This window comes from Polypterus senegalus, chromosome 10, assembly GCF_016835505.1.
Source record: "Polypterus senegalus isolate Bchr_013 chromosome 10, ASM1683550v1, whole genome shotgun sequence".
NCBI classification, from domain to species: domain Eukaryota; kingdom Metazoa; phylum Chordata; class Cladistia; order Polypteriformes; family Polypteridae; genus Polypterus; species Polypterus senegalus.
This window is the reverse complement of record NC_053163.1, coordinates 7,313,583-7,336,048: the sequence shown is the minus strand read 5'-3', so window position 1 is coordinate 7,336,048 and position 22,466 is coordinate 7,313,583. Positions and strand designations below refer to the sequence as shown.

Genomic DNA, 22,466 nt, shown 5'->3' with positions numbered 1-22,466 from the left:
AGGGTCTGGGGTTCATCAACAGTATGCTAGATGACCTCCGGGTACTGAATTCAAACCACAGTACGCTGTGAAGACAGTGAAGCATGGTGGCGCATAAAACGTGACATGCGGATGTTTTCCATACTACAGTGTTGGGCCTATTTATCATACACCAGAGATCACGGGTCCGCCTGAATACGTCAAAATACTGGAAGAGATTATGTTGCCACGTATGGCGAGGAGGAAATGACCCTGCAGCTAAATGTTAGTTGAGTCTGAGTTTGAAGAGAAAAATGTCAACTCTACTACTTTTTTAACAGATGAATATTCCTTTTCTTTGTTTCCTGTAAAAGGATAATGGCCATTTGATATAAAAAAAAAAAATTGTTAATGCTGTGATTTGGAATTGAATGTGTAATATTTCCACTACATATGAAATATGGAAATGAAAGCTATTAAAAAAAATTCACTTTATTCACTTTTGTAATGCACTGTATGTTTATGAACACAACTGGGTGGATGCGGGTTATGGGTGTGTGTGGGTGGATGCGGGTTATGGGTGTGGGTGGGTGGGTTTTGGTAGGTAGGTAGACAGAGATAATTTTAGTATAGTTGGCAGGATAACATAGATAGATAGATAGATAGATAGATAGATAGATAGATAGATAGATAGATAGATAGATAGATAGATAGATAGATAGATAGATAGATAGATAGAAAGGCACTATATAATAGATAGATAGATAGATTGCACCAAAATTTAAATACAGTGATAAGACCATGAATGTTGTTATGAAGTTTTTTTGGACGCTCACAAAGTAAACAGTAATAACCATTCAGGGGTCCCGCGTATATGGCTGCAGCCACCAGCCACCTCCAGCGTTGACAGATTTGTTTAGCTCCTTGTTAGCGGCTCACAGTTAGCCGTGTCACTCTCTAAATGCCCTTCTTACAATTTTTGGCCAAGATCTTCTAGTCTGCTCAGCAAAGGCGCTCTACAGGTGGTGTGTTTTTTTTCCCATACAACATGGCCAGTGCATGCTGCTAACAATGGAGCCCCATCAAGAAACATTGTGGTGCCAAGCAGTCCATTCAAACTTGAAAGTGGTACTGTGGTTCTCCAGAAACAGCCAATGCTATAAAAGTATATCCATAAAAATTGTCCTCTAAATACAAATACTAGAAGAAAAGTCACTATATAAATGAAATGACAATGTCTGTAAATGATTTGAGAAATAAGAAAAATAAACTTATATGACGTACATGTAAGCACTTCAGTTATTTAGGCAGTCTACTGTAAGTGGAGCTAATGGCTCAAGTACAAACGCCATGAAAAACTGTTGTCATTTGTTTGAGCCTTCTCAGCAGATGTGATGTCAACAGGGACCAGCAACACAGGTAATGGGGACTTATATGACATTAATAAAAGGTGAGAGAGCATTAAACGATCTACAACCACTGAACATACTGCATGTGACACACTATGGATGCCATTTTGTTGCCCACAGTTTCTTAATACACCAAAGAGAAGGTGACAGTGATATTATTAAACATTCAAATTAATGAAAAAATATAGAATCGCCATTAAATGAAATTTTACAATTTTGACTTTGTCCCTCAGAGGATTTTGTGAAAGAAAGTGTAACAAACCCAGGGATGAGTTGGTTTCAGGCTGGGAGATGTGTCCTTCTGCCATTAAAACGCTTTTCAGTTTGTGCCGATTTCTGTTTCTATTAGCATAGTTCCAAAGTACTGTACTGTATATGCATAAAATATGAAGACACCGCCCCTTCACACGGAAAGGGCGTGGTATGCAAATATGATTCTAATTGCCTTTCCATTGTATCTGCTTTCCGTACATTTTAAAACCTGCTCTTTCAGTCTTTAATGAACTTGCTATTCCAATGGTAAGTATTAAAAATGTGAGGATTATAATTTTTGAATTCACAACACTATTAGTGATCATCTGCTTGAAATGAATTACTTTAGAAATAATGCGACAGAATCTTTCCTTAGTCAATATAGAACCCCTGACCACTAGGTGGCGCTGCAGTTAAACAGCAGCCCCACTCGCCCACTTGTTCATTGATTCGATTTCGGAGGTAGCGGATTGGGGAGGGTTGTCAGGAGGAGGAAACCGAAGCGATTTTCCGGCCCGTGCCCGTGTCGGCTCCAGCTGGTTCAGTCACTTCTTTGTCCACTCGGCGCCTTCCTACGGGGCGTTTTGTACAGCGACAGCAATGTCTGGGAGGACGGCGAGAGCCGAGACCCGAAGTCGGGCAAAAGACGACATCAAGAAGGTGATCGCGGCCATCGAGAAAGTGCGGCGCTGGTAAGAATAGGAGGCCGATGCCGGGGCTATTCGTGTGGGGGTGTTGTGTGCTCTGTAACGGGATCGAGAAGCCTCGAGATCTCGCTGACCAGCGCTCTTGTAAAGCAAATCGGCTTAGAATTAAAGGGAAAAATATTTTAAAAAATCCTTCGAATTGGAAAACGGCCTATGTAATTCTAAAAATTCCCAAGAAGTACTTATTGATTAATTCCGGTTTAGACACATCTTTACAACCAAAGTGTGCCTGATGTAAATAACATTATAAACATAGATACTTTAAAAAATGACAACATAAACGCGTGTAGCGCACCATTAGAATGGAGGAAAAGACACCCAGCAAAACGGACTCGTCGCGAGTAGTTTGATGTTACTGTAAGTCAGTGCGAAAGGCGCTATAAAACAATGTGCTGCCTTACTGTAGGAGGGTAAACTTGCATGTAAGGAACACTGACGTTAAAGCTTTTAAATGGATAAGAAGAAAATATTTTTTGTTGATCCCCTTTTCAAGGGACTTAATCAATTCATGATTTTTTAAAAATATTTTACTTATATGCGGACATTGTGGAGTAGTCACTTGGATACTTAAAGGCCAAGCCTGAGGCTGACTGCAGTCTTTCATGATCAAGTCATTCAAAGTTGCTCGATCATACGTCTCTGTATGTATATATGTCCATATCCAGTGAATATATGTATGTGTGTTTATATATGTTTATATATATATACAGTCATGTGAAAACATTAGGACACCCTTTGAAAGCATGTGGTTTTTTGTAACATTTTTAATAAATGGTTATTTCATCTCCGTTTCAACAATACAGAGAGATTAAAGTAATCCAACTAAACAAAGAAAACTGAAGAAAAGTCTTTTCAAGATCTTCTGTAAATGTCATTCTACAAAAATGCCTATTCTAACTGAGGAAAAAGATAGGACACCCTTGCCCCTAATAGCGAGTGTTACCTCCTTTGGCTGAAATAACTGCAGTGAGACGGTTCTTGTAGCCATCTACCAGTCTTCGACATCGGTCTGAGGAAATTTTACCCCACTCCTCAATGCAGAACTTTTTCAGCTGTGAGATGTTTGAGGGGTTTCTTGCACGTACAGCCCTTTTCAAGTCACCCCACAGCATCTCAATGGGATTCAAATCTGGACTTTGACTTGGCCATTCCAGGACTCTCCATTTCTTCTTTTTCAGCCAATCTTTGGTTGATTTACTAGTATGTTTTGGGTCATTGTCATGTTGCATGGTCCAGTTCCGCTTCAGCTTTAATTTTCTAACTGATGGTCTCACATGTTCTTCAAGCACCTTCTGATACACAGTAGAATTCATCGTGGATTCTATGATGGTGAGCTGACCAGGTCCTGCTGCAGCAAAGCAGCCCCAAACCATGACACTTCCACCTCCATGCTTCACAGTTGGTATGAGGTTCTTTTCTTGGAATGCTGTGTTTGGTTTACGCCAAACATGTCCTCTGCTGTTGTGTCCAAATAATTCAATTTTGGACTCATCTGTCCAAAGAACATTATTCCAGAAGTCCTGGTCTTTGTCAACTTTATCTCTGGCAAATGTCAGTCTGGCCTCGATGTTTCTCTTGGAAAGCAAAGGTTTCCTCCTTGCACACCTCCCATGCAAGTTAAACTTGTACAGTCTCTTTCTGATTGTAGAGGCATGTACTTCTACATCAACAGTAGCCAGAGCCTGCTGTAGTTCTCGAGATGACACTTTAGGGTTTTTGGAGACCTCTTTTAGCATCTTGCGGTCTGCTCTTGGGGTGAACTTGCTGGGGCGACCAGTCCTGGGCATGTTGGCAGTTGTTTTGAAAGCCCTCCACTTGTAGACTATCTTCCGGACAGTGGAATGGCTGATTTCAAAATCTTTGAGATCTTTTAAATCCCTTCCCAGACTCATAGGCTGCTACAATCTTTTTTCTGAAGTCCTCTGACAGCTCTTTTGTTCTCACCATGGTGCTCACTCTCACTTCAACAGTCAGGAGCACACCAAACTAAATGTCTGAGGTTTAAATAGGGCAAGCCTCATTCAACATGCAGAGTAACGATCTACTAATTATGTGCACCTGGTGTGATATACCTGTGTGAGATCTGAGCCAATTTAAGAGGGAATACATGTGAGGGTGTCCTATCTTTTCCTCAGTTAGAATAGGCATTTTTGTAGAATGACATTTACAGAAGATCTTGAAAAGACTTTTCTTCAGTTTTCTTTGTTTAGTTGGATTACTTTAATCTCTGTATTGTTGAAACGGAGATGAAATAACCATTTATTAAAAATGTTACAAAAAACCACATGCTTTCAAAGGGTGTCCTAATGTTTTCACATGACTGTATATATATATATATATAATCTGTGTATGTGTGTGTACATATGTATATATATATATATATGTATTTATGTGTGTTTGTGTATATAAAATATATATGTGTGTATGTGTTTGTATATACTTAAAATATATATATGTATGTGTGAATATAAAATATGTATGCGTGTGTGTGTATATGTTTATATATATATATATATATATATATATATATACAGTATATGCTTGTGCTCATATGTATATAATGTAATATATATATATATAATGTGTATAATGTAATGTGTATCAGGGATTCACAAAGTCAAAAGGCCCCTCTAAATATTGTACCATCTGGAAAACGTGAAGAGGCAGAGCAGATCTTAATTACTGCTAGCGGTAGCCACACTGCATGGTTTTTGTATAATCGTGGACCTGTTAATCAAAGCAAATGATTAACTACAGCAGATTATTTACACATAAGTGATTAAACGTCACGTGGTGTCTTCAGGTCAGAGGTTTTCAACCTTTTTCTTGAGGTGCCACCTTCCAGGAGTTGACATATTTGGACGTATCCCCATTTTGTTTCACTCTTTAAATGTTAAGTACTGAACTCTTAGCGGGTAAAATTAAAAGTGAGATTTCTTAACCTGCCAGCATTGCCGGCAGTAAGTCGAACTCGTTTCCAGTGAGAGTCGGACTCCGCCAGGGCTGCCCTTTGTCACCGATCTGTTCATAATTCTTATGGATAGAATTTCTAGGCGCAGCCAGGGTGTTGAGGGGGTCCGGTTTGGTGGGCTCAGGATTGGGTCACTGATTTTTGCAGATGATGTTGTCCTGTTTGCTTCGTCAGGCCGTGATCTTCAGCTCTCTCTGAATCAGTTCGCAGCTGAGTGTGAAGCGGCTGGGATGGGAATCAGCACCTCCAAATCCGAGACCATGGTCCTCAGCTGGAAAAGGGTGGAATGCCCTCTCAGGGTTGGGAGCGAGATCCTGCCCCAAGTGGAGGAGTTCAAGTATCTCGGGGTCTTGTTCACGAGTGAGGGAAGAATGGAGCATGAGATCGACAGGCAGAACAGTGTGGAATCCACAGTGATGCGGGCTCTGCATCGGTCTGACGTGGTGAAAAAGGAGCTGAGCCATAAGGCAAAGCTCTCAATTTACCAGTCGATCTACGCTCCTACCCTCACCTATGGTCATGAGCTATGGGTAGTGACCGAAAGAACGAGATAGCGAATACAAGCGGCTGAAATGAGTTTCCTCGGCAGGGTGTCTGGGCTTTCCCTTAAAGATAGGGTGAGAAGCTCAGAGTAGGGTCGCTGCTCTTCCGCATCGAGAGGAGTCAGATGAGGTGGCTTGGGCATCTGATCAGGATGCCTACCTGGTGAGGTGTTCCGGGCACGTCCAACCGGGAGAAGGCCCCGGGGAAGACCCAGGACATGCTGGAGGGACTGACTGTGTCTCACAGCTGGCCTGGGAACGCCTTGGGATTCTCCCGGAAGAGCTAGAAGAAGTGGCCTGGGAGAGGGAAGTCTGGGCCTCTCTGCTCAAGCTGCTGCCCCCGCGACCAACCTCAGATAAGCGGAAAAGGATGGATGGATGGATGGATTTCTTAACCTCCACCCTTCCCCTAATGTTCCCTTTGAGGATTTAAACAAGTGATTAACATGTTTTTGTGTATTTTAATGAAGGTATTTTAGTTATTTAGTGTTTTAGTAATTCATTAAAAAAAGTGCAGTAAATTTCCAAAAAACAGCGTTATGTTTAACACACTGCGTTACATATGTAGGATCAGGATGAAGAAGCTGACCTGAGTCTCCACACCTATCTGTGCTTCAATTCCACCACTCAGTCTCACGGAGCTCCTGTTGTGAGACTGGAAGACTAAGGCAGAGGAAATTACAATGAAGGTCAAAGATGAGTTTTGACAATTATTAAAATACGAGTGATGTTCAGGAATGGGCATTGAAAGTTGTTACGACGCTGGGAAAATTGCATTGCAAACAAAGCTGACTGAGTAGAAAAGTGATGTTATTTGTTTTTGAAATCCTTAATAAAAACAGTTAAAGAAAAAAGTTAGAAAACTTTTTGAACGGCCCTTGTACATCTCTCTATTATAATAAAAAAAAAGTCTTGGATCGAGACATGATCTTCTCGAAGAAACAATTTGACGTCCCGCAAGACTAGACTTTACAACCTTTGGAAGCAAGACCCGTGAGACGGTGACTTTTACACGTCACGCGCTACTTGCAGACAATTTAAAACAAGTTCACGAACATCTAACCTCTCAGTTGTTGGAATGCTTTTGGCAGACATACTTCATGGGCTCCCCCAGCTCTTAAGTATTTTATACGTTATAGATGGCACGTCAATGACTATGCGAAGAAGAAAGAGCAGTGTGTCGAAAATAGACACACAAGTGTGCTGGAGAGAAAAGAAGGCAAAAAAGAATGTACAAAAGTGCACTGTTTATTAAAGAGGAAGAAACGATATTCGCTCACGGGCAGTTATATGTTGCGTTATCACGATGTAAGACCAAACATGGAATCAAAATTCAGTGCGATCTTAAAGAAAAGTTGATTCCAAATATTGTTTTTACCGAAGTTTTACAGTAAAAGTGAACATAATGCATATGAAACAATTCCCGTGGAAAAAAAGAATCTCTTTAAATTGTATTTCCGGAAATACAAACCTGACGGATGGCGAGCGTAGCAAGCACGGGGTGGAGCCCCCTATTTCCACTAAATATCAGTGAAACGTGCAGTACGTAACAAATGAGTCCAAAGCAGATTTGCTCTGTTTTGATTCACCCATGTGGTTATTAAAATAAAATGTTTTATTTTTTTTTTGTAAAATTTATGAAGAATTGAGACAAACACTATGATGGACTTAGAAGTCGTCTCCTTGGGTCCACCATGCTGGTGATGATCTCAGCAAATTAAACTTGTCAGTATTAGAAATGTTGAATTTGGGTTAAATTAGAATGTGGAGAAACCTTAGAAATAGACGTCAATTTGATGAAAGGCAATGGATGGTTTCTAATGTAGGAACTGAATTTAGACCTGTAGTCCCTGAGACCCCCTGTGTAAGATGCGGTGTCCGTTTGGCCTCATAATATTACCACTATGCTGTACTACTAATGAACTCCGTTCTTTTTTTTCTTGTTTATCACAGTGTCACAGAGTGGTGATGTGTGCTTTTTGGACGTGATAGGAAGAAATTCACAGCAGTTTGTGCATGTGACAATACTGCCATGACCCCTAGTAGCCATACTGGCAGCTCTGTCACTCAGGCTGGTATTCCCAGTAAGATCAAGCAGTCATCAGAATGTTAAGCCAAAGTGGTCTCCAGTTAACTGATCCATGATTATTCTTTATTTTATGAAGAGCCCTTCAATGAATGCGCTATCAAAATTTGTTTATATCACAGGATTATTTTTTAAAATTCTTTATTTTTTTAAATTATACCAGTAACGGAACACTGCACAGTAACTTACGGTGAATACACTTGGTAAGTTGCGGTGAGTTGCGGTGAATGCACTCGGTAAGTTGCGGTGAATGCACTCGGTAAGTTACGGTGAATGCACTCGGTAACTTGCGGTGAATGCACTTGACTTGAGTATTCCTAGTTTTCCTCCTCTTTCTTTCTCTGTACGTTTAGTACTCGTTTTCTCAGAGGTTGATGCGCTTGCTGCTTCCTGAGCATCTCTTCTTTTCTCCACCCTAACGGCCCGTTTCTACTCTTCTTCCATCGGCATCTTTTCGCATTAAAACTGATTAAGTCGGTGTTTGTGTTGCACTTGCGTATTATGTTTTCTTTCATTTTTCAGTTAAGCTGGCACTTAAGTCTTCAATCTGCCTCAAGAATGATTTAAGATATGAAGAAGTAGGGGAGGTGACGGTGAAGGTGGTTGGGATGAGAACGGCGCCCGTACGCATGCGCCACCTGGCCGCCATGCTGCCGAGAGTTGATTTCACAAAAAAATAAAATAAAAATAAAAAGGAATAATCTTGGAGGTCAATCATCACCCTTAAATTAGATAGTAGTGGTCACGTAGTATATGTGTACCAAATTTCAGGCCAATCGTTAAAACGGTTTGCGAGCTACAGGTGATTTAAAATCCTGGACAGACAAACGAACAGCCATGCTAGCGTATTATATATATACAGATATTAAATAACATTCCCAAACCAGCTTTATCCCCTTCAAGGTTGCCTGTGACCAGAGACTTTGCTAGAAGAACTGAACGTGCAGTTGGGGCCTACTTTACAATGGCCACTTAATGTGTATCTGGAGTGCACAAAGGTACACTTGGATGATGTGCAAATTCCACACACCAGGTGACCCAGGAACAGGATTCAAGGATATATCTGTGAGACAGCTTTATTATCCACTTTGCAGCTTCGATTATGTCATTTATAGTAACATTTAAACACTTTTAAGATACGCTGAGTCAATTTTTGTTGATGTTCTCAATTGCTACTTTCCAATGGACAATTTTGGCCCATTCAATTTTTGCATATAATTTGAAAAATTAAGGGCCTGGTCCTTCGATGGGGAATCATAATTCCAATTCTCAAAATATCATCTCTATATAGATGGCTATGTTGGGATTTTTTGAGCTTAAAATGTTTTTCCGAGTCTCTCTTTCTGTCGGCTTCTGCCCACAGTAATATAAGGTGGGTAGAAAGTATAGGAAAGTATGGTGAGCCGGACCAACTGGAGGGTGGCTTATTTAACTTTGCTCTGTGGGGTCCTCTGTGTTGCCAAATTTAAGTGTTACAGTAAATATGACCAAATATAATGAAATAATCACTAATGTAGCAATAAAAAGAAGTAAGTGCTATTACAGGGGGTCCTCGGGTTACGACACAGTTCCGTTCCTACGACGGTGATGTAACCTGAATTTTGGTGTAAGTTGAAACACACCCTGGCCTAAGTCACTTACCTAGCCTAACACATTTGCAAAATCATAATGTAGAACATAAAAACACAACTAGGCCACGCAACACAAACGGAACACTTGTGCCGCGCGCAACCAAACTATTTCCAGGGCTCTAGACTAACTTTTTGCACTGGTTGCACTGGTGCGCCTAACTTTTTTTCTTAGGTGTACCAGCACAAAAGTTAGGTGCACCCAAATTTTCAACCGCATCACATTTAACACCACAGTTTTACACGTTCACTTTATTTATTTATTTTTTTAAATCGCTGTCCATATAGGCAATATTGACTTGTAAATGATTAACTAACAATCTGGTCAATATAAAGTTCTTTATTTGAAGGCAAGCACAATTCTACAAGAAAGGTAACTTACTGAAAAAGTGTTGGTGCTTAAAGTGCTTTACTGAGCTGAAATTTAAACTTAAAAAATCTCAAGATAAATTAACTAAGAATCTAAATTAAGTGTTTTAAGGGCTTCAAACTGAACATCTCATGGCTCAATGTCTTATGGGCTATCCTCCATTGCAGTCACATGCCCCTCGGATGGCCAACTCCTGTAGTTTGGCCTTCTTGATCTTTGGCCTTGACTAAACCAGCTGGCCACACTCTCTCTAGCATCAAAATCTTCCAGACTTGGGCATGAGCATGCTCGACCTCAGTGTGTCCAATAAGTATATTCACCGGTCTTCCTCTCTGCAAGATACGACCGTGCACAATGACGCATTCCTTTGTGGCGATATCTGTGTCTCCGTCGATCAGGAATGCCATGTACGCAATGTTCGCAATTTGCACAGACGTCTTTTTTTTCAATGTATCTGCGATGACTCCTATAAATTGGGCGCACGCGACATCATTGCTGTACGTCGGGTTTACGTTCAAGCCATTTTTATTCATAAGAATTATTTCGGACTTGAATTTAGTGAAGGGAAGTTCTTCTTTGCAATATTGTAGGCAACGTTAAACTTAATTATCATCTCGGCCTCGTCTGATGATCTGTTTGCTGCTGCCTGCCGCTGAAAGGCAGCGGGGAGAGGGGACACTTGAGCAGTGCATTTATCGTGGCATGTAATGTGTTTTATAGATGCATTGTGCTTTTTCAGCGTTTCAATTCTAAATGTATTAGAACCAGTCACAAATGCACTACTGCCGGCCATGGTCTTCCCACTCTCTTTACAGTAAATACAGTGCATTATATTATCGGCTTTACTGTATCTTAGCCAGGGAACCTGGTCAAGCCACTCTTTTCGAAATGTATACACTTTACCCCTTTTAATTTCAGTGGGCTCGGACTCGATCGTTTGTGGCTCATTATCTAATGCCGTCTCCGGACCAGGGCTTGCTATAACTTGGGAGGTTGATGGCTCCGTGTCAGAGCATTGGTTATGATTTTCGGACGGATCAGGCCCTAACTTAACATTCTTAACGAAAAAGCTGTCAATCGTTCTTTTCATCTTCTCTCATAATCCGCAGCTACATCCACTGTTTACCTGATGGGCTACTCACCTCTCTCTGTCTGACTGCATCACATGCATTTTCAAACGAACACACACGTACAGGAATATCTGCACCACGGCCAATGGGGGGCCCTTCACTATCTCTGATTGGTTTAGACCACGATATGGGCCTAATGTGTGTCTGTTGTTGAACAACAGGGAGACTTTTAAGAGTCACGGAGTTTCGTTTTTTTTCCCCCTTGAACGGCTGGTCGCACCGGTGCAACCTTTGATTTTTTTTAGTCGCACTATTGAGAAATTAGGTCGCACATGCGACCAAATTGGTCGCACTCTAGAGCCCTGATTTCACCAACTCCCTCCCTCCATGAAGTTTAAAGGAATTTCTTGATGTTCTCATTTACCATTGTGTACTTTTTTTGTTTTGTTTACCTTCAGGGAGAAACGTTGGGTAACTGTAGGTGATACGTCATTGAGAATCTTCAAATGGGTGCCAATAGTGGACCCCAGAGATGAGGTAAGCAGCAAATCCTTTTCCTGGACACTTCTGAATTTCTGTTTAATCTATTTCTGATGTTGCCCTTACTTATTTAATAAAACTCCCGTGAGTTGCCTTTTGAGAATCTGCTGGATATGGAGACGTGTTATAATGTGACCCAGTAATGGGTGACCGAATGTTACTAGGGCTTACTTGGGTCTTTGTGGAAGGTTAACAAGCAGCACTCAGTCCTCGCATGGCATTATGTGGTTGTATTGTAGAGAATTGTGTTCATTGTTTGATTGTGATGTTTCCAGTGTTAGTACAGTGTGTTTTTTGTTTCTTTTTTTTTTTTTCCTGAAGATCATCTTTGCTCTTGAAAACAAAATAAGGGTTTATGTTCTTAATTTGGTAACTAAAATCTTATTTTCAATGTCAGGTCCAGGTTTCAACATCACTCATTTAACTTGAGGCCTGCCTACTTTTGCAAACCGAAGAGAAATTTACACCCATTAAAAAATGTTAGTTGGAATCTGACAACTTGGGACGGTGCCCAGGAGGGACATCTCTAATTAATCATGTGACAGGAATGCTTCCGATTTGCCAGTGCACTTTAGGGTTGTGCTGTACACCAGTGCAGAAAACCCTACTTTTTAAATGGTCTGGTACCAGCATTTTGTTAACTTTGGTACTGGAATTAAAACGGTAGTTTTCAAGCACCTTCTCTCAGTTGGAGCTGTTTGATTTTAATAAATGTATTACGTGTAGCTCGAATAACCATGGGGCCCAAACCACTCATCAGACATATAACACGTGATTACATTTTTGAAGAAGTGCGTGTCAGGTTATGCCAAAGGCATTGCGGGCCACAGCACAGCTAACGCCGTAGGCTCAACTCGGAAGTGTAAATCGGCCTTTAGGCAGTATCCTTCCCTGCAGAGGATGCCAACCTATCAGACAAGGACTTTTTGTAAATACATGCCTGAGTAGCTTTTGATGATAATTTTGAAAAGTGATTGTCAACTTAATTACAGGATGCGTTTTGTGCTTGGTTTCAGGAAAAACCCAGAGTGTTGACATCAACGGAAAGGTCCTCTGAGAGGGAGAAAAGACCACGTGGGGGAGGCATGAAGAACAATTCTTCCCTGCTCATGCTGGATCTGAATGGTGAGTGACAGCTGGCCAATGCATGAGAAACTGGGCAAAGTACTTACGTTTTCAATATAGATGATGATGTAGTTCACTGTCATCCATAAACTCACAACAGAGGTTATAATGGAATATCATTAATGATTGCTTTTTTATTTTCTTAATTTAACATTTCAAAGTTAAAGTAATCCCCCTTGGCACCTTTTGATTTTATACCCCCTTTGTTCCTTGTCAGATGATAACAGCAACCAAAGCTCGTTCTCTGAAGCCTCGCCAGTGAAAGGAGACAGCAGCACCAGCCCAAGCCCTACCCCAGAGCGAAGTCGTGCGACCACACCCAATCCAACAGCACTGAACAACATGGGGGAGGATCCACAGCCCCCAACATTAGGTCAGGAACAGCCCCCCAACATACATGGTGATTCTTTTATTTCATTTTATTTATTTTTTATTACATTTAGGGAGAGAAGAGCTCCAATAGATAATGTAAGTTACAGAAATATCCCCATTGCGATGCAGTTTTACTACCAGTGAGATGAGCTGACGTTAGCGGTAACGCACAGCAGTCACTGTTTATAATCGAAGATGACGCACCTCAGGTGGCCGGGAGGGAATTTAATTTGTGGCTCTTTCTTTGTAGAACCAGCATTGCTGTCTGAGGAGGCCGATGAACCCCCAATGCTCTTCAAAGAGGACTCTGTCCCTGAGAGTCACACTGCGAAGGTAAAACTTCACTTGGTTTGCGTTCCCAGTGACTGGTTGTTGCTTATTGCGTTTTTGTTTTGTTTGAATACATTTTTATGGATATAATTGTCTAGTTTTAGACAAATCTAAAACGAATAATGCCAAAGTATGCACTGCAACTTTGAAAAATGTTTATTTTTGTTTTTATACTTTTTTTTAGAAATGTGTAAGTTTCTGTCTATAGACATAACCAACATTAGCCTGTAATTTTTTGGAATTAAAACTTAAGATGGACAGTTGAATGGCTGTGCTGAATTCTGCTTGTATTCCGGTGTAAAACAAACTGTGCTTGTTTTTAATTTCCCTCAGTCAGAGTGTAAAGAACTCAGTATATTGAAGAGATGGTTCAGCACAGGCTTTGTGAGATGGATTTGGTGATTCGCAATAGACAGTAAATATATAAATTGAGTTATTTCTGGACAGTCTTGGGGATTGTCCTGAACATTTCATATGTGAGAGTGCCCAAATGTGGTAGGCACTAACACACTGCCTTCCTACTGGCAATTCCAGTTACAACGTATATCAAAAGTCTGAGTGTACAACCTTAAAATTGATTTACACGTATCCTTAAAATAAAACTTAGATGTTTTGACTGTTTAATTAGGAGGTGGTGAGTGTTCATAAAAATGGGCTGTTTTTGCCAATCTTCTATGCTGAGGGCATATCTAGGATTGCTATTCATGTGACAAGTGAAGTCAATTTTGTTTCCGCTCCTTTACCAAAGTCTCAAAGTGATACAGTCTCCCAGTTAACCTTGCAAATGTTCATCATTGTGGTTATAAAGTGGAACATTCGTAGAATTAACGGAAATATACGTACAAGTCTTAGTTATTCATTATAATACTTTTTTCCAGGTTGTCGTGATGTGGCTTTTATCCAAAATAAATTGACAGATTTCCTAAATAATTATTAAGATTCAAGCACCTCACACATAAAGCGTGCTGATTCTATAGTCTGGGAGGAAGGGAACGTGGACCGAAAATAGCAGAGGTGCCATTTTGGAAAAACTCTCCCTTCTTCCAGAATTTCTTAATTGTGTTGTGATGAGCACTGACTACTAACTGACTCTTGTGATCCGTGCTCATTGGCAGCAGTAGTCAACCTGATTTAACACAAATGATTTTTATTTTGGCACTGATGCTCACTTCATGCACAGACGCGTGATGCGTTCACTCGTACAGGACTCACTCTACATGAATACATTGGTTGAGGTGTGATGGAAGACACACACTAACAACATATGTACTTTCTGATAGAAATGGCAGTGCCTAACATGCATACTTCCCGACTCTTGTGTAGAGGAGTACATGTTTCGTTTTAACTGATTTTTGCCTCATAGTAACCATACGAGTTTGACTCAGTAGCCCCCTCAGAGACGTCAACTGAAGTATCTTCTTAATAGGGAGGTGTCGAAAATACATACATACTAACATACCCAGTGAAAGTGTCTGCTGTGTAAAAGGTACAGAATTGCTGTTAAATGTCTGTTTTACCCTGCAGTTTACTTTTGTGAAAAGTAAGCAAACCATTTCATTTGCTTCAGAATTTTCTTAGATTTTAACGTTCATCAATTTGCCATAAATGTTATGAAAGGATGAGCCATCATCACTTTCTCGTATATAGTATAGTATTCGTGAAAAAATTCAACCTCAAGATTTTGCTGTGTCATGTGCGACTGAACATGTTTTGCCCATTTTTGTGTGTGTGTGAGTGAATGTATGGAAACACGATAACTTGAACGCTTTGAGCTAGATAAATGAAATTTGGCGTATGGGTTTGTTATATCAAAATGTTAGTTTTCTATCAGCTTTTTGGCTACATACATCAACCAGAAGTGGTACTTTACTTGAATACATTTCAAAATTTTTCATATAAACTGGTACATAGTTTAAATAAACAGTTAATTTTTGGTATAGTAGTTTTTCATATGAAATTGCATTATAAGAAGAGAAAAATAATTTAAATTTTATATCGTTGTTAGGTTAAGAAATACATAGATATTGAATTTCACCTTAATCGGAAAACAGCAAGTTATATAACAGGTATCAGCACTATTACATATGCATTACTACCATTATATAACTAGAGATAAATAATTACAATTTTGTATAATCATTACTTATCATTGGATATAAAATTTGACCTTGGTCAGGTGACTGTAAGTGGTATGTTACTAATCACAAAAAACAATTTGACTGGATTACTGGAAGTAGTTCTTTGCCATGTAAATTTGCATTATAAACAAAGATAAGTGATTGAAATTTGGTAAGAAACAAACATAATGTTTCATTATAATCGAACAGCTGGAAGTGGTATCTACTTTATGTGAGCAGGTATAAGGAAAGTTGAGTGTAGAAAAATCATAGATTTTTTTTTTTTTTTATGCTTTACGTGTGGTGCTTTACAAAAGACTGGCAAATTGGCACTCATCAATGCCCTTAACAAAATAACTAACTACAGTTAGTAAACGGGCGTATACTTCCGACATTTGTTATGGATTATTGTGATACATCTGGTATGGTATTGCCTCCTAGAATTGACGTTTTTATTTACATCAGATTTGTGTCTACCTTTTTTTACCGAGAATTTGCGATTTTCTAGAATTTACCCCACCACTTTGATTGACAAACAACATCTCGATATTTTTGAAGCAGGTTTATCTGTTAAGCAAATTATCATATTTCGACATTTAAGTACTTGTTACTGCCTTTCTTAAGGCAAATTGTGTTCCACAATTGTTTTGAGCTGTGGTCTTTTGAAATTGAACTTTTAGTGATTTAATAGTGTTTGTGAAATGTTCTTTATTGTGTTGGTTCAGAATTTCCACAAAAGGTTATTAATTCATTGGTGAAATTATGCAGTTTAGTGTTATTAAGTATTTATTTTCAATACTTATCACGTATGATTGGCTACATATGAACACTAACGGTAAGTTTGTTTTTTATTGCTACACCTTGTTTTGTCAACAAAAGAACTTTTATGTGTTTTATCAGTAATTACGGTGGTTGTTTGAACTAAATTATATTACAATCAATTAAATAATTTTTCTGGCAAGAAATCATGTTTAATTTAAAATTTTTACATTTACATACCATACCTTTCTAATTCGCTACGCATTTACTTCTTTGTCCTTGCGTTTAATTCCACAGATTGTATTTCATATGCAATATGTTTTGATCTTTCATCAGTTTTGTACTGTTTGTGAATTAATTGGCATTTCTTCTTGCTTTCCGCATGTTTTGGATTGCCAGAACATATTTCATTACATTTAATTTATTTGAAAATGAGAGTTAAAAATCAAACAGCATCACAAGGGACGAAGAAAATGAATGTGTTGCATACATGTTTATGCTCTTGATTTTTCATATTAATAATGAAAGTGTTAAAGACAGGACTAGAATAATATATCATTTTGGAAACAGCTAATTATTTGTCTTATTTAGTAACAGTTTATTAACTACATTGCACCTATTATTATTTTTAACTGTTATTTAACTTATCAGCAATGCAAAGATAAACACAAAATAACATCGTAATTGGAAATTTATCTAATCGGGTAAAAGAACTATCAAATAAACTTGAAATCTGAATAAGTACATTTTGTTTCACAAGTTGACGTATTCATACTTTTATTATATAATCTGTATGTATACAAGAAAGTTGAGTGGCGAATACTAGATTTTTTTTTATTTTTAGCTTTACTGGAATGTGGTTGACTGTACTGTAGAACTTCATTTAACAAGCGTAGTGTGCTGAACAAATTGCAGCACACCAGACTTTTTATCCTTTATACTTCATTTTCACCCTTTATTTATTTGGAGCTTATTTTAACTTCAATGATGGATTTAACTTCCCTCTCCTTTTATTTTTTTCATGGAAATCTGTTTGAAAATTAATTTTTGTTCATCTCAAATAGGATACACCATATCATTTTTAAAAAGGCATCGTGTACGCTAATAATGTGTGTAAGCTGATAATTCCATCCCCTATCTAGTTGCGGAAAACTATTGTGCTTTGTAAGTTTTGAAAAGCTTTTTGAATTTTGGTATGTGCCTACCCTAAAGCAGAGATACATTCTGTGCATCCTCAATTAGAGATTAATTTACTCCCTTAAACTGACATTTTGTACATTTTCCTTTCTTTACATATCCAGTAGCTGCTTCTGATAGCAAAACATATAATACAAGTAAGTGACATGCCAGCATTGCCATGCCTGTGGCCGGCCACTCGTTGTCTTGTCCCAGCCTTAAGTGTTCCTGGACAGGCTTCATCAGATTCTAAATCTCCATTGAGTACTTCTAAGGTTTTCTGCAGGGTACAAATGAACTACAATTAGCCATCAACTCCCCACAGTCACCTTGTAACAGTAGGACCACCGTCATTTCATTTGGGATGTGTTCTCTGTGAAAGCCACTTCAGCCACTGCATGCCTTATTTAGGCCTCGTTTTTAAGTTCATGATACTGTAAGATGATTTTAAAAACATGCCTTTTACATACTTCACTGATGTTTGTAATTTGATAATTCAGTCCCCTGTCTGGGGTAATTGTGCTTTACCTTTGTGAGTTTTTCGAAACTCTTCATATTCCGCACCAAAAAATTAATTGTTCACATAAAAAAATAAGTTGCTTCTTTCATCAAAAGCTAACGCTGCTGTGTATTATATGGCTGGCAGGTTTTTGAAATTCTCAGATAAAAGTTATGTTTTAGGCTCCAGATGTCCATACAGAGTTGAGTCACCTTGTTTAAATGCTATTTGTTTTTGTTTTTTTTTGTGTGTCAGATACTAAAGATACCAGTTCGACCCACAGAGCAGTGGGTACATCCACACCACTGCTCGGTGCCTCCATTGAGCCTGATGATTTGCTGCTTTAGCCGCTCTTTTGTGAGGTTTGCTATTTTAATTGTTTTCTTTGTCGTCCAGCTGTCTAGTGACCAATATGACCAGAGGGAGGAGAGTCAGGACTCATCAGAGGACAGTCCATTCCGGGCCCCACCTATGAAGCGCATCTGCACTGAGGAGAGTCGTAGTTAACAAGGCCTTTGGCCAAGGAGGAGAGGGGCGGTTTAAGAATATTCTCTGGGTGGATGAGGCTGTCTAAGTGGAGTCATCCATGTCCATCAGGAGGTTCTCCTAACCATCGTTTGGATATTGTTGTCTGACCTAGCACTGCACAATTGGTGCCTTTCCTGCAGGTTTACAGAGGAAATTAAAAAAAAAAAAAAAAATCTTCAGAGATAGGGAAAAAATGTAAAAAGTGTCTTCACTCATTTGCAACACTACTGAGAAACTTGGTATGAATCCTGGCAGGCCAGGAGAAGTGGTGTCCAGTTACAGTAATTGGAATGTGAGGGTCTGAGTGGGGCTGCTGAGACTGAACCTCAGGCCCCCCAGTCCCACGCACGGTTAAGAATATCAGGCTTTGCTCCAACATTATTTGACTTCACCAGCAGGTGGCACTACTGCCTCATATATTTGTACTGTATAGCTAACGAGAAATCCACAGCAAACTTTTGTACTGTACATACAGCATTTAATGGAGCTTTTTGTCTTTGACCATTAGGAAGGCAAGGTATGGTAGCCTTACTTATGAATTTTTTTCCCTCACGTTTTTAAAACAAACCTTTGTTTTAATGTGTTCTCCTCGCTAAGTTATACTCCATTTTCCTTTTTTTTTTTCCTGTACATATTTTCGTATTTCCCTCCTCAGTTCCTGCTTTGACCCTCCTCAGATGGTTGGCTTTTGTTCAGCGACCACAAACCCAACTGGCGACTCTGAGTTGTGTCGTGACTGCCAACACAAAATTATCACCTCATTGCTCATACATCCATCTTTATTTCCGTCACTATAGTTTTACAAATGGTATAAATTAAACTATTTAATTTAAAACGTCTTCACATTTTATCACGGTCTCCATTGCCTCAATAAATACTTTTGTTTTTTTAGAGATGAAAAATAAAATCTTCCTTTTTTTCCCCCCCTCCTCATGTAAACTTGAAAATCTGCCAACTCAGTCAGCTCTATGCATTTGGTTCTGTAACACATTTAGTGACGTGAATTTAATTCCTCATCCTCATTTTATTTTTTTTCCCCCAAATTGAAGCAAATGGAAATATCAGAAATTGAATTGTTTCCATTTTGAACGTATTTCAGGAATGAAAACCATGGTGCCAAAATTAAATGCACAATCTCAAAGAGTTTGTTTTTTAAAAAAAAAAAATACACTTAATCAGAATTTGGCAAAAGTTTCTGCAATTGCCGTTAAACTCTTATTTTATTCGATTGATAAGGTAAAGATAAGCGTTTCATTTCCGATGTCAGCGTCTCAGAAGCTGGATATCGGACAGTTGCTGGGTTTTACTAGACGCCTTCTATCCGTGATCCAAGGTTATTAGCAGTGTGGGTGGGATTCATTTTGAAATCTTCCCTTGGCAGTGTTGTTGATATCTATTTTTATATGCCAGTGTACGTTTGGTGCACTAAATGTATAAAGACTTTTTTATATTTGTACAGTTTTTTTTAAATATGTCTGTTAATACAAGAAGTCCTCTAATTTGTAGTGCTGTTTGTTTCTCCTCGGCATTTTGTGTCTTGTGTTTCATCCTTTGCTATCTTGCTCTATGCCTTTAATAAAAATGTTTTGAAAATGTTCCTGTGCCAAGTTGACTTTTTGGAGTATACAAGTCCACTGCTGTTCATTTATTAGAATAGTGCAAGAGCTCAAGGGACCCAGTGTTATTTAAGCCCCATTTTTATCTTTCTCTGTAATACCAGCTTTAATTTTGTGTTTTGCTTTTGTTGTATATAAAAATGATTCTCTGATTCTGAAGGACCAGTGATAGAAGAGGAAATGGCGACTGCACTGCTCAGCAAGTTACCTCCATGTGTCTGCCCAGTAAGTGTGTTTGTTCATTACATGACTAAATTGTTGGCCTCTCTGTTCTGTTCAATGACTGAATAGTTTGAATGTTATAGGTATGTGTAATGCACTTCTTAAAATGTTTTTTATGTTTTTGGTTTTTATGCAAACAGCAGAATGCATTATTTATTCTTCAACTCTTTATTTTAAAAGAAAATGATCCATCCATCTTCTTCTGCTTATCCGAGATCAGGTCGTGGGGGCAGCAGCTTGAGCAGAGATGCCCAGACTTCCCTCTTCTCAGCCACTTCTTCTAGCTCTTCCGGGGGAATCCTGAAGCGTTCCCAGGCCAGCCAGGAGACATAGTCCCTCCAGCGTGTACTGGGTCTTCCCCGGGGCCTCCTCCCGCCCTCGAACTGCCACCTTATCGTGGTGGAGGGGTTTGCGTGTCCCAATGATCCAAGGAGCTCTGTTGTCTGGGGCTTTATGCCCCTGGTAGGGTCACCCAAGGCAAACTGGTCCTAGGTGAGGGATGAGGCAAAGAGCGGTTCATCAAACCTCCTATGAAGAACAAAAATTTTGGACGCCGTTTTCCCTTGCCTGGACGCAGGTCACCGGGTCCCCCCTCTGGAGCCAGGCCTGGAGGTGGGGCTCGATGGCGAGCACCTGGTGGCTGGGCGTGCACCCATGGGGCTCGGCCGGGCACAGCCCGAAGAGGCAATGTGGGTCCCCCTTCCCATGGACACACCACCTATGGTAGGGGCCAAGGAGGTCGGGTGCAGTGTGAGTTGGGTGGTGGCCGAAGGCTACAGAAGCTGGCTAAAAGAAAATAAGTCCAAAAGAAATGACAAACTGGTAAGACTGCACGTCTTCCTTGCAAAAATATTTATGGACAAATAGCTTGTCACTCCTTCCTCACATATTCACATTATCACTCTTTACAGTTAACTGCAGATGCTCCCCAGTTTAGTGTTGCCGTTCCTACACTTGTCAGTACAGTCTAGGATCAGGAGATTGAGTGACAGAAACCAAAATGGCCAGGCTTGAGAGGAGCATGAGCAGAAAGGCGCTGGGTAATAACAGCTTTTGGTGAAGAGTAGCGAGGCAGAAACCATATTAAAAATGAACAGCTTAAATGTTCATTTCTCATTTCCCAGGAAGTGCCTTGGTAATCTCTAGTTCTGTTATGAGAATGTTGTACAAGCAAGTAGGACATTCACTCACTAAACATTTTGGCCAAAATGGATTCTATTTGTGTTGAGGAATTTGCACTTTGAGCTACTGTTTGTATGAAAATGTGCTATATAAATAAATGTTGTTGTTGAATTCTTGCCCAATCTTGAAGATATGTTTTAATTTAGAAACCTTATACATCGCTCATCTTACCAAAAAGACTCTGAGCAGAATGTGAAATTTATTTATATAGTACATTTAAAACAACATAGGAATGCTTTGGTCAAAGTGCTTTACAATAATAGAATAAAAGAAGAACATAAAATTAACATCAATAACAAATAGAAATAAAATAAAGGAACATAAATAAAATAAATATAAGTAATGTTACATAATCACAATGAGGAAACCATCAGTATTACTGAAGGTCACGGGAATGCAAGTGAACAGAAATGAGTCTTTAATCTCGTTTTGAATTGTAGACGACTCGTTTATGTGACGAGGTAAAGAGTTCGACAGATGAGGTGCCACAGCTGTCCCCCTTAGTTTGACACTTGGTACGATGGACAACAAGAGACAGCTGACCAGAAGATCTAAACACTCTGGATGGCTGGTGTAAAACACATAATTCAGATAAATAGGCAGGAGCAGGCCCATGTAAAGATTTAAAAACTAGCAACAAGATTTTAAATTCAATTTGAAAACTGACGGGCAGCCAGCGTTAAAAAGCTAATATTGGAGTAACAGAATCAGACTTTCTTGCCCCAACCAGAAAGTGAGCGGCAGCATTCTGAACCAACTGTAACCTGCGTATCAGGGATTTGCTAACTCCAGAATACAGCGAGTTGCAGTAATCAAAGCTTTCGCTCAAGATCCCTAGAAGATAAAAAAGGCTTGATCTTACCTAAAAGACGAAGCAGGAAAAAGCAACTCTTGACTACAGAATTAATCTGTTTCTCAAAAGAGAGGTTATTGTCAAAGATAACACCAAGATTGAAGACTTGAGGTTTGCAAAAGACAGAGAAAGAGCGGAGAAGTCCAAGACCAAT

General features: G+C 39.4%; 1 protein-coding gene across 1 annotated transcript; it reads left to right on the top strand.

The window, feature by feature from the left end:
• The first annotated feature begins 2,093 nt into the window (after positions 1 to 2,093).
• Positions 2,094 to 20,027, top strand: LOC120536647 (B-cell CLL/lymphoma 7 protein family member B-like). Its single transcript, XM_039765074.1, has 6 exons — positions 2,094 to 2,311; positions 11,452 to 11,530; positions 12,550 to 12,658; positions 12,876 to 13,058; positions 13,281 to 13,363; positions 18,308 to 20,027. Exons 1-6 carry the CDS (start codon positions 2,220 to 2,222, stop codon positions 18,416 to 18,418), a joined length of 657 nt encoding a protein of 218 aa, XP_039621008.1. The 5' UTR covers positions 2,094 to 2,219; the 3' UTR covers positions 18,419 to 20,027.
• The last annotated feature ends 2,439 nt before the right edge of the window (positions 20,028 to 22,466 follow it).